This window comes from Solanum stenotomum, chromosome 8 (assembly GCF_019186545.1).
Source record: "Solanum stenotomum isolate F172 chromosome 8, ASM1918654v1, whole genome shotgun sequence".
NCBI classification, from domain to species: Eukaryota; Viridiplantae; Streptophyta; class Magnoliopsida; order Solanales; family Solanaceae; genus Solanum; species Solanum stenotomum.
In genome coordinates, this window is record NC_064289.1 from 2,584,562 (window position 1) to 2,602,656 (window position 18,095).

At 30.4% G+C, this 18,095-nt stretch overlaps 3 protein-coding genes across 3 annotated transcripts; 1 reads left to right on the forward strand and 2 right to left on the reverse strand.

The window, feature by feature from the left end:
* The first annotated feature begins 1,420 nt into the window (after positions 1 to 1,420).
* Positions 1,421 to 2,234, forward strand: LOC125872291 (17.8 kDa class I heat shock protein). Its single transcript, XM_049553002.1, has one exon. It carries the CDS (start codon positions 1,557 to 1,559, stop codon positions 2,019 to 2,021), a length of 465 nt encoding a protein of 154 aa, XP_049408959.1. The 5' UTR covers positions 1,421 to 1,556; the 3' UTR covers positions 2,022 to 2,234.
* Positions 2,235 to 2,644: 410 nt separating this feature from the next.
* On the reverse strand, positions 2,645 to 5,993 carry LOC125872292 (phosphoserine phosphatase, chloroplastic). Its single transcript, XM_049553003.1, has 7 exons — positions 5,652 to 5,993; positions 5,193 to 5,325; positions 5,001 to 5,105; positions 3,875 to 3,968; positions 3,268 to 3,417; positions 3,146 to 3,199; positions 2,645 to 2,960 (listed from the first exon to the last, which is right to left on the reverse strand). Exons 1-7 carry the CDS (start codon positions 5,875 to 5,877, stop codon positions 2,835 to 2,837), a joined length of 888 nt encoding a protein of 295 aa, XP_049408960.1. The 5' UTR covers positions 5,878 to 5,993; the 3' UTR covers positions 2,645 to 2,834.
* A 6,723-nt stretch (positions 5,994 to 12,716) lies between these two features.
* Positions 12,717 to 18,095, reverse strand: LOC125872293 (uncharacterized). The gene is made up of 5 exons (XM_049553004.1): positions 17,503 to 18,095; positions 17,250 to 17,426; positions 16,821 to 17,181; positions 13,759 to 13,881; positions 12,717 to 13,197 (listed from the first exon to the last, which is right to left on the reverse strand). The coding sequence occupies exons 1-5, from the start codon at positions 17,938 to 17,940 to the stop codon at positions 13,100 to 13,102; spliced, it is 1,197 nt and encodes a 398-aa protein (XP_049408961.1). The 5' UTR covers positions 17,941 to 18,095; the 3' UTR covers positions 12,717 to 13,099.

The following is an 18,095-nucleotide window of genomic DNA, read 5'->3' on the forward strand; positions in this document are numbered from 1 at the left end:
GTTAATTCTACTACAAATTATATAAACTATAATTAACCTTCACAAAAATATTTTTCCATGAAACAAGAATCATGTCGAAAAGATATTGAACGTGCATTTGGAGTTTTGCAATTATCGCAGGACCGTCACGTTTTTGGAGAAAAGAAGTGTTACATGATATATTAACTTCATGTATTATAATGCACAACATGATAATTGAGGATGAACGTGATCTTAATGCACCAATGCAAGATGCGTCGGAAGGTCCAACTCCAACCGTAGAAATGGCAATAGATGAAAATTATCAATTTCAACAATTTCTAGCTCGAAATAAAAAAATAAAGGACAAAGAAGCTCATTTTGAAATACGTAATGCATTAATAGAGCATTTATGGGAGCACTGTAGTGATCTTGAAAGTTGATGTTTTTTTAATTGTATTTCATTAATGATTTCACTTTTATTTGTATTATCCATTATTATGTACAATGTATAATATTTGCTAGCAATTTATATTATTTAAAAAATTATGGTATAAAATAATTTTATATTAAACGATTATAAAAGGAAATAATATGAATTATATATGATGATTATTTTATAAAGAATTTGTTTTATGAAATAAGAAATAATAATATAATAATGAAGAGAGAAAAAAAAAATTGATGCAGTGGGTTGGATCATTACACTAAATTTGGTGTTGACACCAAATTTAATAAAAAATTTGGTGTTTGAATTGGAAATGCCCTTTAGAATATACTAAGCACAGATACGGTTAATTATGTGACATAGTATTATTGTTTTGACATAGGAATATTATTTATGGAATGGTTGTTAATAAAAATAAATTTTATATTCACGTGTGTCTTCCATTATAAAATAACAAGATTGTACAAAAAATTAATTGCCGGAATAATATAAATAAAAAGTTACAATTCGCTATTATAGATGAAAATTAGACAAACATCAAAGTGATGATAGCACGAGTTTAAAAATATATACTCAAAATGATTAAATATATTTGTATTTTTAACTTTGATATAATTATTATGAATGGTATATTTAATTGTTTTCATTACAATATGAGATTTTGAGATGAATTAATTAATATATCTATCTAATAGAAAAGCCCTTTTGAATAAAGAAGTGAGGCTAATTCTGTTTTTATGTGACCTTGAACTGTGTTTTTCACTTCAAAATTTGGATATGGCTTTTTGTTTAACTATTATTTGGACTTAATAGTTCATATTATCCGCAGAAAATTTATTATTACTAGAAAACTAATAGCTGATTGTGGGCCGTTGTAAAGTTAATACGACTGGTTGAATTGAGCCGACTGAAAGAAGCCCAATTTCAATAGTTCAATTTTGATGGGCTTAGCGTGATTTATCCAGAAAGTTCTCGACATCTGCTTCTGGAATATCTACTTGGCTCTAGAATGTCTCAGTGGATAGTAGAACTATGGAGAAAGGGCTAAAACACTCGCTATAAATAACTACCACCTCCTCTTCCATCAACCATCAAAATTGAAAGCAAGCAAGTAAAAAAACACAGAAAGTTCTCAAAAAACTCACTGAAAATGTCTCTGATCCCAAGAATCTTTGGCGATCGACGAAGCAGTAGCATGTTCGATCCATTCTCAATTGACGTGTTTGATTCATTCAGGGAATTAGGCTTCCCAGGTACCAATTCAGGGGAGACCTCTGCATTTGCTAACACGCGAATAGACTGGAAGGAAACTCCAGAAGCTCATGTGTTCAAGGCTGATCTTCCAGGGCTTAAGAAGGAGGAAGTAAAAGTGGAAGTCGAAGAAGATAGGGTTCTTCAAATTAGCGGAGAGAGGAATGTGGAGAAAGAAGATAAGAATGATAAGTGGCATCGCGTGGAGCGAAGCAGCGGCAAATTCATGAGGAGATTTAGACTTCCGGAGAATGCAAAGATGGATCAAGTTAAGGCTTCTATGGAGAATGGAGTGCTTACTGTAACTGTTCCAAAGGAAGAGGTGAAGAAACCTGAGGTCAAGTCCATTGACATCTCTGGTTAAACCCTTTAGCTGGGAACAAAAACCTATAGTATTAAGTAAAGTGTGTACTGTTGAAGATTTTGAGTTTTTATTTTATTTTCTGCCTGTGTTTTATGCTGAGTCGTTTTCCTAGTTTGTTATGACCTGTTTGATGTATTTCCCTCGAGTACTCTATATGTGAAAATATGTATTACTAATAGTATTTCTTGTGCCATTCTGCAATCAGTTCAATTATTTTATGTTACTCTTTCTTCTCCTTCATTTTCAAATCAAAACTTTAAATTTTAAGACTAAGTAAACAGGTTAATTAATCAACCAATCTCAGTCTCAAAACTATTTGAGCAAGTCGTACATATTGTGCCTGATTATTCTTAGAGTTGTACAAGAGACTACAAGTACCTAATTTAATCAGCACTTTAAGAGTGAACATAAGAATTTCGAGATGTTGCAGGTTATATTGATGGTTTCTTTTGATATAACTTGAGAGAGGCAGAAAGCTAAGCTAAAACAAACTAAAATGCTTAATCTTGATGTAAGCATCCTATAATTTCAGTTCCCCACAAACTCTTGAGATGTTTCAACCAAACATTTGCTGCATATCAAGCGATAAGGTCGAAAATAAAGGGATAGGAGAAGTGGCAAGGTAAAACAAGCGCTAAGCTTCCAATCAATATGAACTTTCAGTTTCTGAGATAAGGTATTTTTGTGCTACCTTTCCATTACGTAGTGTGGAAAGATATCTACAAAACGTAATGACATCAAGACAGAAATTTAATGCTCTGCATAAGCCCCGAAAACCAAATAAAGATGAATGAGTGTAGATGCAATAGCACATTACACCAATGAATTAATCAAGTCCTTAAAATTAAACACCAACCAATCAGCTTTAGCTGCAACTGATTCTCGTAGTTGAATTCCGCCATAGCAAATAAACAAGTCCGCACCACCTGGCATACGAGCCTGCAACAAAAAATGGAGAGCAAACATGTTAACAGAGTTTGCAACAACAAAGAAGAAACCGAAAAACTGAGTTGGACTCTGTGTTTGCAAATTTCATACTAAGACAACAGTTATCGTCTTTTTTTCATTCACTTGGGCAATCAGAGTTGGTGGTTAAGCGGGAAACAAGGATATTGGTTACTTACTTCAAGATCAGTAGCACCATCACCAATCATCACTAGTGACTTGTATCCATGAGCCTGGAACATTGCTTAGCTTTATGAGCATCTTCAAAAAGTATGTTAAAATAAACAACTATATCACCAACCTTTCTTATTTGTTGAACTGCAGTAGCCTTTCCGCCGCGCCTTGAAGTTGGCTCATTTTTATCAAACCCAGCATATTCTCCATTGCTCCCAAAGAGTATTTGATTGGCAAAGATATTTTCAAGTGGTATTCCAAGGATTGATGCAACAGGCTTTAAGAAAGAATTATAGTTAGCAAATATATATACAATACACTAAATTGCAGATAAGCAGAATTAAAAGGTGACACATAGGAGAGGGAGATAGTATGATGACTAATTAAGGTAGCATAGGAGAGGGAGATAGTATGATGACTAATTAAGGTAGCCATTTTTCTCGAAAGGAATCTATTCTTACATATGGCAGCATTGACACTAGAACATGACCAAAAAGTTTAACTGCCACCCTTCCGTAAAGCATTTTTGCAAGTTGAAGTTTGGAAATTACCAATAGTACTCAGGATTCAAGAATAGGAGAATCTCAAGAAAGAAGCTTGAACCTCACACAGAATAGTTCGAAATTTCTTAATGGTTACAAGATGTTTATCCTTGATATGTTTATATGGATGCAAGAATGCAAGATAGACAAATAAAACTAACCGTAAACTAAACAGTTCAACAAGGGAAGTACATTGATCATTTGACGAAACCCTCCAGAGACCAGATAAACATCTTTATTATTATCCTTCAGCTTCTTGACCAATAGATCAATACCAGGAGAAAGTCTGCACCAAGAAAAAACAGAAAAGATTTCAGCAACTTAAGCTGACTAAAGTAAGCAATCAGATAGCTTCAAAGCAACACCAGATAAAAGTTGATTTGTTTAGTAGAAATTTTAAGGACATTGACGGATTTAGTCCAGATACCTTTGAATCCCTTTGTTATCTAAAAGAAATTGTCTTTTCACTTGAAAATTTATAAATTTTCTGGAATTGCCATTAGCATTTTCTATATTACGAGATCATGGTAAGTAGAGAGGCACAGGCTAGCTAAGTGAACATGTTGAAAGTTGATTACACAACTGTATGTCTTTGTTATTTTCACAAATTAACAGATGGTTCAAGGAATAAAAGTAATGAAGTTCGGAACCAATTAACTGTAACAGTTATTTGCTTTCGACTTTGACATACAATTAGGTCTTTTGACCTGATGAACTTCTTCATCTGTTGACTAGGTCTCTCTTAAAATCTGCTAATCCCTTAAAGATCCTAAAAGAATTGGGGTGGTTGAGTGTTTACTGTTTAATTCTACTACTATTGCCATCTGAACTACCGAAGAGGCTACAGCTTCCAAAGGTTATGAAAGAAACACTGGCATTTTAAATTATATCAAACTGCTTCCAAATGTATTGGTTGCTTCATAGAAATTATTAACCGCTATTTTTGGCACCAATTATGACATGCCTGCAATTTGTTTCGAGAACCTGAATCATGATTCATTTAACCAGAGAGCTATAACATCTGACCATCAACACAGAAAGGTTTTTAAGAATTCAAATGGAAGAAAGAAACTGATCTCCGTGACCATATAGCATGACTAATCAAAAGCTTTAAATCAACTGGGTTGGCAGTTATGATCATGATCCCTAAATGAAAGGCCAATAGCAGATTCATCTTTACATCTAACCTCAATTTTCCATAAAGGGTTAAATTCGAGTGACACAATACTTCTTTGTCTTTCATCTTAGTAAACTTGTAATAATAAAACACAGAAATGGAAAACCTTATATGCATAGGTGATCAAAGGCACATTGTTACCGTGGAGGTCTCTTAAGAAAATCCTGGAGTTGGGATAATGAAGGGTTTATAAGAGAAAGACGAGCTGCCAATGCTTCTTCAAATGGAACAGAGCCATTCATTGCCCTGTCAAAGACGAGATAAATAGGATTTGAATTCAATCCTAAGGCATTTAACATTATATTAGAACCATTATTCAGAAAAGCAGCTAACCTAGCAGTCCATTCCGCTACAGCCTTTCCAGCACCACAAAACTCCGCAAATTCATCAATGCCCTCGTCTATGCAGACAGTGCTATCCACATCAAAGCATACAGCATTCGCATTATTCCAAACATCAAGAACCTCTAACAAGATTCAAAACACCATCAGTCAGCCACAGTACTACAACCAATTCCATCTATAGTTTAACCTATTCCGTGTTCCGTTTTACAAGTATCAATCAATCAACATAGTCAAAATCCCAAATTAGTCGGGGTCAGCTACATGAATCCTCCATATAAGTTTAGCTCTACTCGGGTTCATTTCACTTTACAAGCATGATTATAAATATTCACAAAAAAACCAATCTATAACAAAACACAACAGATTAGCCTCATCTAGTTTAGAAAACAAGATTCAAATTTTTAGTTTACTAGCCCTACCAAGAACAATCTCAGATCCTGATGTTTACCTTTAGATGGCAATGTGTTGTCAAAAGGGGTTACAGCAGATGCTTCAATTGGCTGAACTGAAGCAACAACGGAATTAAACAATTTGGAATTCCTCACCATTCCAATTGGTTGAACAGAAACTCTTGTATTACTAATTTTTCGAGAAAATGTAGGAACTAGTACCGAGCTTTGCCGTCTTGATACAGCATGAACAGAATTCGCCTGAAAACTCATCAACCCCTCCATTGAAACACCTTAATATTCTTGAATTTCACAAAAATAGGAGATGGGTGTCGTTAAAAATCAAATCTTTTTGCGTAAAGTTAAAGTTGTCTTTTGCTCAAAATGCTGATCGAAACAGTTGGTGGGAATCTCAGAGTACTGTTCTTAGAATAGTGGGCCTGAATCCGAAATTATTTGGGCCTGGCCTTTTTAAGAAGAAAGGGCCTGTAAAATTTGATGTAGATACTTATGGGCTGGACCCATTGGACTATCTAAAGCAGGTCCATGTGATTTTAGCAATTTGGTACTTTGGCAAAGTTCAAAAATCTCATACATTTGGGAGTTGATTATATCATATCCCAAAAAATTTTCCAATTACAAAAATTTTGAATTTCTTATTGCTCTCGGATGCATTTATTGGTTTCTAAGAAGAGATAGGAATGTATCCGAGAGGGGATGGAATATATCTGAGAAGGGATAGAAATGTATTCGAAAGGTAATTTTTATAATATTTTTAAATGATAAGGAAGTTTAGAGCTTATGATATTTTAAATTGTGTATTTATGTAGTTTTTCCATTATCTGAAGAAGGTCCATGTGATTTGCTACTGATTTGGTACTTTGGGTTTCTTTTTCAAAAGGTTCATGTGATTTTGTTGGGAGATTTACACTAGTTTGGATTATTTTAGGCAGATATTTAATTTTTGTCCTTGTTCGAGTAAATTGTGCAAAAATTGATTGTCAAGTAGTTCAAAATTATATGTCTATACAAGGTTAAAATTATTATTTATGTCAATATAACCCTTAACTTTTTCATATATTTATTTTTTATATTTTAATCTATAAATGAAAATCATGATTTCGCCACTAACTAGGTGACAAAAATTCAAACAAGTTATGTTTTCTCACCGTGAAGAAGTTATGCAACTTTTTTTTAACTAAAAATGAAATTCGAGCCAATTTATACGCACCTCGTCGACTAATATTTGCTATCTAAAGTAGCTTATTATAACCTAATTTCTAATGACTTTTAAAATGTTAATTATGTGTTTGGTTTGAAGGAAAACATTTTACATAATAAAGTCATTTTTTTAGTCGTTGGTTATCCAAAAATATTCTCATCACTTATGTGTGGACAACATTTTCCTTTGCAGATACAGTTAAGACGTTGATAGCAATTTTTAACCAAAAAATAATAAACAATCATCAAGTCCTCAACGCAAAACACCATCCATGTTGTTGACAGTACCATTCAATTCTTAATAATTCATCTGTTCTCTTTTGGAAAAAGTTTGGTTGAAAAAATGATATTTCCTCTGTTTGATATTAATTGAATTTGTAAGGCAATGCACACTCATCAAGAAAAATATTCAAGGACATACTTTAAATCATATTTTCCATTATTGTGCTTTGTGAAATCATAAATGTATGTTTATAAGTTGTGCAATTTATCTCCTAAAAAGCATCAAATTCCGTCAAAGGAAAGGGCAAATATGGAAAAAAAATTAAACATTTATTTTAAACTTTGAACAATTCAATTATATTGAATAATGAAAACAAATTCAATTAATACTCCCTCCGTCCCTTTTTACTTGTCCATATTTCCTTTTTTGGATGTCCNACAAATCAAGAAAGGACAACAAATTTTTTCCTATTATACCCTTATTTACACTTCTTGAAAATTGTAAAAGTGTATGTTGTTTCCCTCCAATTTATTTCACTTTAATTCAAATAAGTGATTGTAATTTTGAAGTGAAAAGTTGTCATAAGAATAAAATTGTAACTTCACTGTGCTAATCATTGTTGCCTTAATCTGTGTGCCATTTCTAAAGTGGACAACTAAAAAGGGACGGAGGGAGTATTGAATAATGAAAACAAATTCAATTAATATGAAACCGAGGGAGTATTATGTCATGCCTAACACAAATTAATGATCAGTTTAATCAATTAAANNCATTTTGACAAATCAAGAAAAGACAACAAATTTTTTCCTATTATACCCTTGTAAAAGTGTATGTTGTTTCCCTCCAATTTATTTCACTTGAATTCAAAGAAGTGGTTGTAATTTTGAAATGAAAAGTTGTCATAAGGGTAAAATTGTAACTTCACTGTGCTAATCATTGTTGCCTTAATCTGTGTGCCATTTCTAAAGTGGACAACTAAAAAGGGACGGAGGGAGTATGAAACTGAGGGAGTATTATGTCATGCCTAACACAAATTAATGATCAGTTTAATCAATTAAAAGCTGAGTTGATTGATTGGTGCACGCACGGTGTGCAATTAGCACATCATTTAGTTTTACCCAATTTGTCAGGCTTTAATTATGGTAGTTATTATTGGCCTTTAATTGTCAAATACTCCACATAAGATGTTATAATTCAATTCTTTCCGTCGTTTGGTTAACCTTGTAATTACTATAAAATACTTTTTCTGTCTCAATTTATGTAACTTATTTTCCTTTTTAGTCAGTCAAAAAAAGAATGACACATTTATATATTAAGTAACAATTTAACTATAAAATATATATNTTTAATTCAAATAAGTGGTTGTAATTTTGAATTGAAAAGTTGTCATAAGGGTAAAATTGTAACTCCAGTGTTCTAATCATTTTTGCCTTAATCTGTGTGCAATTCTAAAGTGGACAACTAAAAAGGGACGGAGGGAGTATAATTCAATTCTTTCCGTCGTTTGGTTAACCTTGTAATTACTATAAAATACTCTTTCTGTCTCAATTTATGTAACTTACTTTCCTTTTTAGTCAGTCCAAAAAAGAATGACACATTTATATATTAAGTAACAATTTAACTATAAAATATCTATTTTACCCTTAATGAAATAATTTATAGTCATACAAATTTCTATCATTCATTTTGAATCACTGGTTTTAAAAGTCTTTCTTTATTTCTTAAATTTCGTGCCGAGTCAAACTACCTCACATAAAATAGGACAGAGGGAATAGACTGTATTAATAATATTGGTCTTAATTTTGGTCAAATTATATTTGATCGTTAAATTTGTGGTGTATTAAATAAAGTATACTAGAATAAGAATAGTACTTATCTATTTAAATAGCATCTACATTAATGTCATGCTTTATTTCTATTCTACTTTCTATTCTATTACTAGTAAAGAAAGTCCGGGCGCTGTTCGGGTCCAACATTAATAAAGTTATATTGTTACTTTCTCCGTCCCATATTAGATGAGAATCTTACTAAAAAAATTTTTTTCATATTATTTGAGCACTTATTAAATTAGGATAGAATTAATTAATTCTTTTCCATTTTACCCTACAATTAATATGACCATTCCTATATTGTGTGTGTATTTTTTGTAACTCATTTCAATGTGCATTGATATAAACAAAGGGTAAAATGGTGAAGTCTTCCAAAATACCCTCACATTCACACTTATGTTCAACCCTCTCCTTTTTTTTTGGTGCCACGTGTCGAAAGAGGAGTGAATTTATTCACTCTTCTTATATAGTAATATTCTACTATATAATAAAAGGGAGTTTAGGTCCAAGTATAATATATAATATTTAAGATTAGGAGTCTCAATCTTAAATATTATATATTATATTTGTGAGACTTTTAAAAGGGAGTTTATGCCCAAGTATAATATATAATATTCAAGATTGAGACTTTCTTGAATATTATATATTATATTTATTATATAGTAGAACTTGGGCTTATACTCCCTTTTAAAATAATATATATATGTCACAAATGGAAAAGTCTCAATCAAGGAAGCAACATATATCATTTACAAATGACTTAAAAGACATTAAAAATTACAATAATTACCAATTTAAAATATTTAAAAACTATATAATAAAATAGGTTGACTCTCAGAATTCTATCAGGCTCACATATATTGGGACAGAAAAAAATAACGCATATCATTTTAAAATTACCAAAAAAGTATTATAAATAATAATAATTAACAACTTAAAATATCTGAAAGACATTTTAAAAGGGTTAATTTTGTAATTTTATCCATATCACATAAATTAGGACAAAGTGACCAGTAATGTACGTTATTTCAAAGTTACATAAAAATATTATAAATCACAATAATTAATAACTTAAAATATTTTTTAAAAAAATATGAAAATTTGGATGACTCTCCAAATTTCATTTGTGTCACATAAATTGAGACAACAAAAATAACATATATTGGGTCCATTTTAATTTATTTGTCTTATTTTTTATTTTTTTTAATATTTAAAAATAAAACATGATAATTGACAACATAAAATATGTTTTGAAAAAAAATACAAAAAATTCCACTGATACTTGAAGTGAATCTATCGAAAAAATACTATAAATCATGATAATTGACAACATAAAATATTTCAAAAATATTGTATGTGGGTAGTCTTATTATGCCTTAAATAGCGTCAAAGAAAGTACATGTTTGTGATAAAAAAAACTTATTTCTTTATCCACGCAAATAATCGCTTCAAAAACTCGATTATTAGCCCAAAACATACCATTTATATTATTGGGCCCGTGCATAGCACAGGCAACATTATCTAGTATTTATATAAAAATAAGAGTAGTAATGAGTATGGTGTTAATGCCATAAGTTGAAAATTATATATGCATATATTCGTCAAAAATGAACATATTATTTTTTTTAATTTATTTTTTTGGTGTAGTTTTCTTCATATGTCAGGAATAATGCAGAAAGTCCGAATTAAAAGGGAATAAATAAATTAGGGAATATCGAAATAAATTAGGGAATATCGACGATTATCATTGACCACAATTCTCAAATCTCAGGCCTCATGTGATGCAATCTATTGGCTAGTGAAGAATTTAATTGATTTTTATAAACTTTGTAATAAAATAAAATAAATAACAAAAGGAAAAAGAAAAATTGTGGACAATTTTTCGACACGTTACTTAAATTAGCCAATCTATAGAGTCTAGTATCGAATTAACTTAGTATTACTTCCTTCTATTCATTTTCACTTGTCCCGTTTTTCTTTTTTAATAAAGTCAAATTGCATGTACTTCAAGCAATATTTTAATATGTATTTTCTTATTATTTAACATATTAATTATTTTAATTTAATTAGTTCCTATTATTAGTCAAATTGAACCTCACCGGCAAAACGTCTCTTACTTAGGCGCCACCCTTGTTAACAACACTCCCTATTGAAAAATTATAGGGATACTTACGGTTTACCTTTGAGAAATCCACCTCGATATTACTTCGAATCTACATTAAAATTTGATTAATCCAAATTTACATTATAAGGTCCCATATTGAACAGCTAAAGCATTTCTAACAAATATAACTTGTATTAGGTAGGGTGTGCATCGAGTGGTTCAATTCGGTTTTATGTATTAGAATTTTGGTTTTTAAATATGTCAAATCAATAAGATATTTTTAAATCAATTTTTAGTTTATTGGTTTGGTCCTAACAATTCGGTTTTCAGTTTAACCAATAAGAAAGAGCTTATAAAATAAATATATGGCTTCTCCAACAATTTAACACGACAAGACAATAATATAACTTTACAAATGCTCAAAAAATAGAAATAGTAATAATTAACATTAAAAGAACTATACAAGTGTAGCTCAAAGAGAAATTAAGAGGAATAGCGTTCTTACTTAAGATTTTGATGTTTTGTATGATGTGAAGTTGTGAACTCAAAGTCATTGTGAAATATAAATTGAAGGACAAAGACAATAACTATTAAAATATTGAGATTAATATTTAATATATATGTACGGTTAAAGTAATAAAAGGAGTAGCACAGTCTTAATGAGTTATTGATATACCCACTATTCAATAACAAAAACTCAATCGATAACACGATAATATTTTTTTTATAAAACCATTAACTCAATAACTATAAACCAATAAAAAAAAATTGAGGCGATTTATCCTCGGTTCAATTTTATAGAGGAAAGTTGAGATGTGGATGAAGGAGAGGTCACAAAAATCAAGATTTGTCCCAAATATTCTCTGTACAATAGCTACAAATTAGATGTCACCCACAGCAAGGAGCTGGCATTCCTTAATTACCCTGTCGGCAATTCCAATAGGACAATGTGTTTGAGTCCCACGTCGGTGGAAATACAATTAGTTGTTTTGATTTCCTTTTAAATGGATTAGTTTTTACATAGTGTTTTCTCAAGTTAACTTTTATCAAAACTATCTTATATTGTAAAATTCTGGGCATGATCTCTTCCAAAAATCGAATGAAATAAAGTGATTTCAAGGACTAAGTCATCAATATAGTGTGATCGTGATCAGATCTAGGAAGGGCTAGACATAAAAAGTAACTTTCTCAAATGAGAAAGATGACTCTAAGGGATGTCAAAAATGAGCCTAACTTATGTAACCGCCCCAATCCGTCCAATTTGTCTAGAATTTTATGGATTGGATGTTCAGATAATTTGAATTGAACCCATTTAAACTCTTTATATACATTGATGTAATGTATGTCTATATTATGAACTACTAGCTGTTTTATATCTTCTATAATTTATCTGTTAATTTTTAACTTTTTATTTTATTTTTTTGAGTTGAAATTCAAATTGTGATTATAAAAGTTAAATAACAAAATGTTCAAATTATTTAGATTAAACGGGTTAAATTAGAGGGAGGAGGGGTGGGGGGGGGGAGGGGGTTCATATACCAATCCGATTTTTAGCTCATTTTAGCCAAAGTAAATTTGAGCGGATCATGACTCAATCCAATTTTTATTTCAAGATATTTTAATCTCTATAATTTCAATCAAACCTTTTTATAGAAGAATTGTGTTAAACTAGTTTCTTGTCCTTGCTTTCTTAAAGAAAAAACTTAATATATACACCAATAAAAAGAACAACTTCTATTTGCACTTGGCTTTTTTACATTCTTGAATTGGATACATCACACCTCCAATCAATTTTTATTACTACAAGGCATCATAAATAAGGTATTTATCCCTCCCATTAGTACAATATCATCCTAATTAAGTAACAAGCCACATCTTGTATGATACAACTACTACAACCTACGACTTGTTATTGTCATCCATCTTGACCACCTAGTGAAATTGAAAGTCACATCACTTTCAACATCATTACTTATTTTTATTAAAATAATATATATCTACACCAAGATTCCATTATTATTTGACATTTGAATATTCTTCACATGCACCCTTGTCCTTATTAGTTGCTTCCCAATAAATATGACACTTATTATTGATACCAATCAATAATATAATCATTAATCAACAAGTTTAGTACGTCCATTCTTGAGGTAATTGCATCTCTTGGTCATTTACCACACTTGTTTGGTCTTCTGAATGTTCATTAACCAAATTATATGTTTCATTCTCTGCATCTGCAAACAAATCAATTACCATAAATGATTTTTTTTTAAAAAAAATTAAGATTCAAGCATCAATATTTTAATCAACCAAATCTAAGAGATCATGCATCAATATTTAATGTTTCTAACCAAACAGATCATGTAATCTCGAAAATATCAATATTAATGATACAACCGTGCACAACATTTAAGTTCTAATCCAGATCATTCAATATCTTCAATTCAATTTACTGGGAAACGTAGTCAAATATGCTATGAAAATTACTCACATCTGTTCATTTTTACTGTCTACTTTTACTTTTCACATATCAAGAGAAAAACATTTTTTTTCTTCATATTTACTTTAAAACGTTAATTACTTAGTATTTCTTAAATCATTTTCCAACATTTACAACCTCATACTAATCATTGTTTCTTGAGGCATGTGCAAAGTCTAAAATGAACAAGTAAAAAATGACGAAGAGAGTAAATCCATTTTTCACGAACAATTATATGTACTTTATCTTTTAATTGATCTGATAGTGTAAAAAATATTTGTATAAAGATATTAAACCAATTTATGCTTACCATTTTTGGGAAAGTGAGTGGGAGAGACAGCACATGTGTTTGATTGAGACAAAGCATCCATATGGTTGTAGTGTTGTTGCAAAGCTTGTAATACTCTTGCTGGTATTAGAACCGTTGAACTTCCTGTCCATTTGCCATCAATAAAGTATTTTCCATGTTAGTTCTTGGATTGTTAAACTATAATTTTGCATATTCTGCAAACAATTAACCTAATTTGTCATCTACTTTTTAAATTAATTAAAAAACACATTGATGATACTTTTCTTGTTATCATATGATTAAACAAGTAATTTTTATGTATTATGTTAACTTTTAATTGAAGGTTACAAGTAACAACAACATTAATTTGACCCCACAAGTAAGATATGAAAAGGGTAGAGGCTATGCAGATCTTACACATACCTTATGAGATAGAGAAATTATTTCTAACAAATACTCGACCCAAGAAAAATATTTCAAAACTGATTTGAAAAATTCAAAAGAAACTCATGAAAATACAAAGAAAAGCCAAATATGTTTGCAGTAAAAATAAGTAAGATAATCAAAACAAAAGAACAACGATAAATTGAAAGTTATGAATATTAATTATTCAGTCAAATATCACAAGAATCAAAAATTAGAATTTATAAATACTTCAAAAGGATTAAAAGTGATATTGTCCCAATAATTTCGAAAAGTTTCCTTAGAGAACGGACTAGAAACCATATTTTTTTTACAAATAATGATACCTTTTTCTTCCTAGCTACTATATGGACCCCCAACTAACACCCACTTATATGATAGCTTAACCAAAACTAGAAAAGGCAATTTTATTTTGACAAAATGAAATATATTAAAATACTAAAAATAAAAACCACTAGGGTCTAGGACATTCTACCAATATCTTTTTGGTAATTAATTTCCCTTTACAAAGTATATAATTTAATTTTTTTTTTTTTTGTGGTTTTAACTTTCTTTTAAACTCAACTCAACTACTCAAGTAGATATTCAATAAAAAATGTTATAAACCAAGAAGAGGTTAGAGCATGAAAAAAAAATCCCTTGAAAAGAACAACATACTAATCTCACCAAATGGCTACGGAGAAGTCGATAGAATATACACAAACTTTATTTCTATTTTTATAAAAAAAATAAAAAATTCTAATAAACTCTCTACTAAAAAAAATAAAAAAATAAATCGAAGTGAATAAAATAATATCTTGGAAAGGAAACAGTAAAAAAATAGCTCAATTATTGTTTATGACAAAAAGAGGAGTTATGATAAGCATTAGGAGCACTATGTGGTATGAAATACTCAAAAACAATTCAGATAAGAGTTAGCATATGATGACGTACTTATTATAAAAATGTCTCTATCATAATTCATATTTATAAAACAAAAAATAAAACATAAATTGACAATCGTGGTGGGGTAGTAATATTGATAATATATTATACGACTAAATATAAAGTCAGTTGTTGTCTAGCGTGGATGCCTTAAACTTTAGCAACTACAATTGATTAATCCCACTATTTCAAGATTCTCATGTAAATACATTGGCTAATTCAGATTCAAATACAGATCCCTTGGATAAGAAAATTAATATTAGTCTTTTCATTTAATAGAATCTATTAGAATCTATAATTGAGGTTACTTACAGTGTACTCATTTAATTAAAGTCATTTTCACTTATCTATTGTGGTCATTTACTGTGAATTATATGTAAGATTTAAAGTAATAAAAACGTTTAATTATATTACTATATTCGCAGTACCTATCGGCTATCACAAAAGAACAGCGAATGAAATAGTACCTCGCATAAATAAATCATTATAATCCAAATTCCATTTTACACTTTGCTGTTTTATTTTATGATAATTAATCTAAAATTAAGTTTTTTATGAATTCAATCTTAACGACATGTTATTATAGTCGTAGCACTCTAATTTTAATGTTCAAGATCATAAGATTTTTTTAAAATCCTTTAAATTATGTATTTACTCAAAAAGCATCACATAAATTGAAACGGGAGGAATACTTATTATTAAAAGATTAATTTGATTATTTCGTATCTAAACTAGGAATTAACTTGATTTGTTTCTTAAAATAAAATTTGATTTTTACAAACTTTACTAGTCTCGTTACAGGATTTATACAAACTATACTAGTTTCGTTACAAGATATATATACTATTTATTTATGAGTCTCATTTATTTATTATTTAAGTTCTAAGATAAAAAAAAATGTTATGCTTTACTTGCAAAATAATTATAGATACGAAAAAATATTTAACTTATACTAATAAGGATATATCTAAGTTATCAATATGAAAAAGGTGATTTTAAGATTGAACGGATGGAATAAAATCCTGCCTAACATTTTTCTAATTTATTTAAAATATGATAGATAATTAAGGTAAGTGGTTGTTTGGTAGCTTGTTCGGAGTAAGTTATTCATTTATAAAATTAATACTATATTTGATTTGTCATTTAAAAACCTGATAACTAATATATGTATAAGTTCTGAAAAATAGAGTAATAGAACCTGAAATAACTAAATCCTACATATCTAAATAAAATAACTCTACCCACCTATAAAACGACTCCTAAAGGTGTGATGGGATAGTAGCTACTAAGTAGTAACTAGTAAGTTACCTAATACAACTTTTAAGTTTGAGTTTTGAAAATGAAATTATATTTAAATTGAGAGTGTCTTGCGATTTTTATCTTTAAGATAAAAATTTTCTACACGAATTTAAGTTAATCAGATTCCAAAACGTTGGAAAAACTAAAATAAAATAAATAGGTCCAACAATATATGCTGGAATCTAACCAGCAAATGAAGGCTATCCATGTGGGCAACCTGAAAAATTCATTTCTGATATTGATAGGTTTCTTGATCCAGTAAAAATTGTAGGCGGACAAAGTCATAACGCAACTCAACTGATTGAACCACAAATGGGGTCCTTTTTAGCCCCATTTTGGTTGGACTATTCAATCACAATTTTTTTAAAAATAATTAAAAAGATAAAAAAAAATTTGAAAAAGTTGCAGTAATTGATTCATTGGAGTAGTAAACATACCAGATTTCTTCTTTTTTGGTTCTGTTTTTGCAGTAGGAAGAGGATTGGGATTATTAATTGTGCGAGGCAAGAAAACTCCAGTTCCAGATGACCCGTTTATCGACCCGGATCCACCGAGAAATATGGCCCTAATGCCTGCTCCACTACCCTGTACTGGATGTTGAGAATGAAGATGATGAATCTTATCTCCACTTTGGCCATGCCCACCAACTGTTTGGTTTTTTGTCAAACTATTCTGTGTGTTGTTTTTTTCAGTTTTGAGTTGCTGAACTGACTCACTAGTTGTCCCCTTCACTTTTTTTCCTCTAGAATTAGAGGGCTTTTGTTTTGTTGTTGTTGGTTGGTCTTTCAAATGGTACACCTACAGATAATTAAGTTAGATGGTGAAGAGTTATCAAGAAACAACTTGTTTAAATTTCAAATTCTTACTTGAATGGGTCTCTTCAAATCATCACTAGAGTAAAATACAGTATTAGAATTCTTTTGATGATTCACAGAGTCTGCTACAGGCTTAACATATGTGCCTAAAGATTCTTGATTATAGTAACATATCTCATTGGAATTGTAATTTGACCAATTCCCAGCGAACCCATATGTGTTTGATGTCTGAAAAAAGAAAACCAAATTCATTAAAACCAATAAAAAGGGTAAAAGTTGCAATCTTTGAGTAGATGTAGTTAACCTGGACAGTATTAGGAGTAGAATTGAGGACTCTGTTTTCATCATTTTCATCTTCTTCTTCGTCATCGTCTTTAAGCATATAATCAGCCATTTGACGAGTCAATTGAGCAATGAAATCTTCATCTTCTTCGCTTTCAGTTTCATCAGTTTCTGTTGAGCCAAGTTCAGACCCAAAAGGGCTGCTTAAACCAGAGGAAGATGAGTGTTCTGACAACCCATAAGTACCAAAAATCGAATCATTCCCCCAATTAACTTTCACTTTCTTCAACCCATCAGTGCTCTGTTCCTCACAGCCAGTGCCTGTAAAGTTAAAATCTTGAACTTTCTTCTTCTGTTTCTGTTCTTCCATGGCAAAACCATGACTTGGAAACAACATGTGAGGAGGAGGAAAACATTTGTCTTCTTTCCCACGTAACACAGAAGAATAAGATGCCATCATTATAAGCTTAGTTACACAGTATGTGAAGTTGTTGAATTTTGCCGTTTGAGAGGAAACACAGCAAAAAAGATGCAATTTTTGGGAAAGGACGAGTTTGGGGGCTATCAGGTTAAACTTGGTCTTAATATAAGGGCTAAAAGAAGAGGCGCGAGTGT

What these genes read in the sequence shown, in the direction of transcription:
- LOC125872293 (XM_049553004.1), bottom strand. Translation starts at nt 17,940, where the DNA reads ATGATGGCATCTTATTCTTCTGTGTTACGTGGGAAAGAAGACAAATGT. An exon ending in CTACTCCTAATACTGTCCAG is followed by an intron (nt 17,427 to 17,502) that starts GTTAACTACATC and finishes TTCTTTTTTCAG; the next exon opens with ACATCAAACACATATGGGTT. An exon ending in ACCAAAAAAGAAGAAATCTG is followed by an intron (nt 13,882 to 16,820) that starts GTATGTTTACTA and finishes GCAAATGGACAG; the next exon opens with GAAGTTCAACGGTTCTAATA.
- LOC125872291 (XM_049553002.1), top strand. Translation starts at nt 1,557, where the DNA reads ATGTCTCTGATCCCAAGAATCTTTGGCGATCGACGAAGCAGTAGCATG.
- LOC125872292 (XM_049553003.1), bottom strand. Translation starts at nt 5,877, where the DNA reads ATGGAGGGGTTGATGAGTTTTCAGGCGAATTCTGTTCATGCTGTATCA. An exon ending in CAACACATTGCCATCTAAAG is followed by an intron (nt 5,326 to 5,651) that starts GTAAACATCAGG and finishes GAATCTTGTTAG; the next exon opens with AGGTTCTTGATGTTTGGAAT. An exon ending in GGTTTCGTCAAATGATCAAT is followed by an intron (nt 3,418 to 3,874) that starts GTACTTCCCTTG and finishes TCTTTCTTAAAG; the next exon opens with CCTGTTGCATCAATCCTTGG.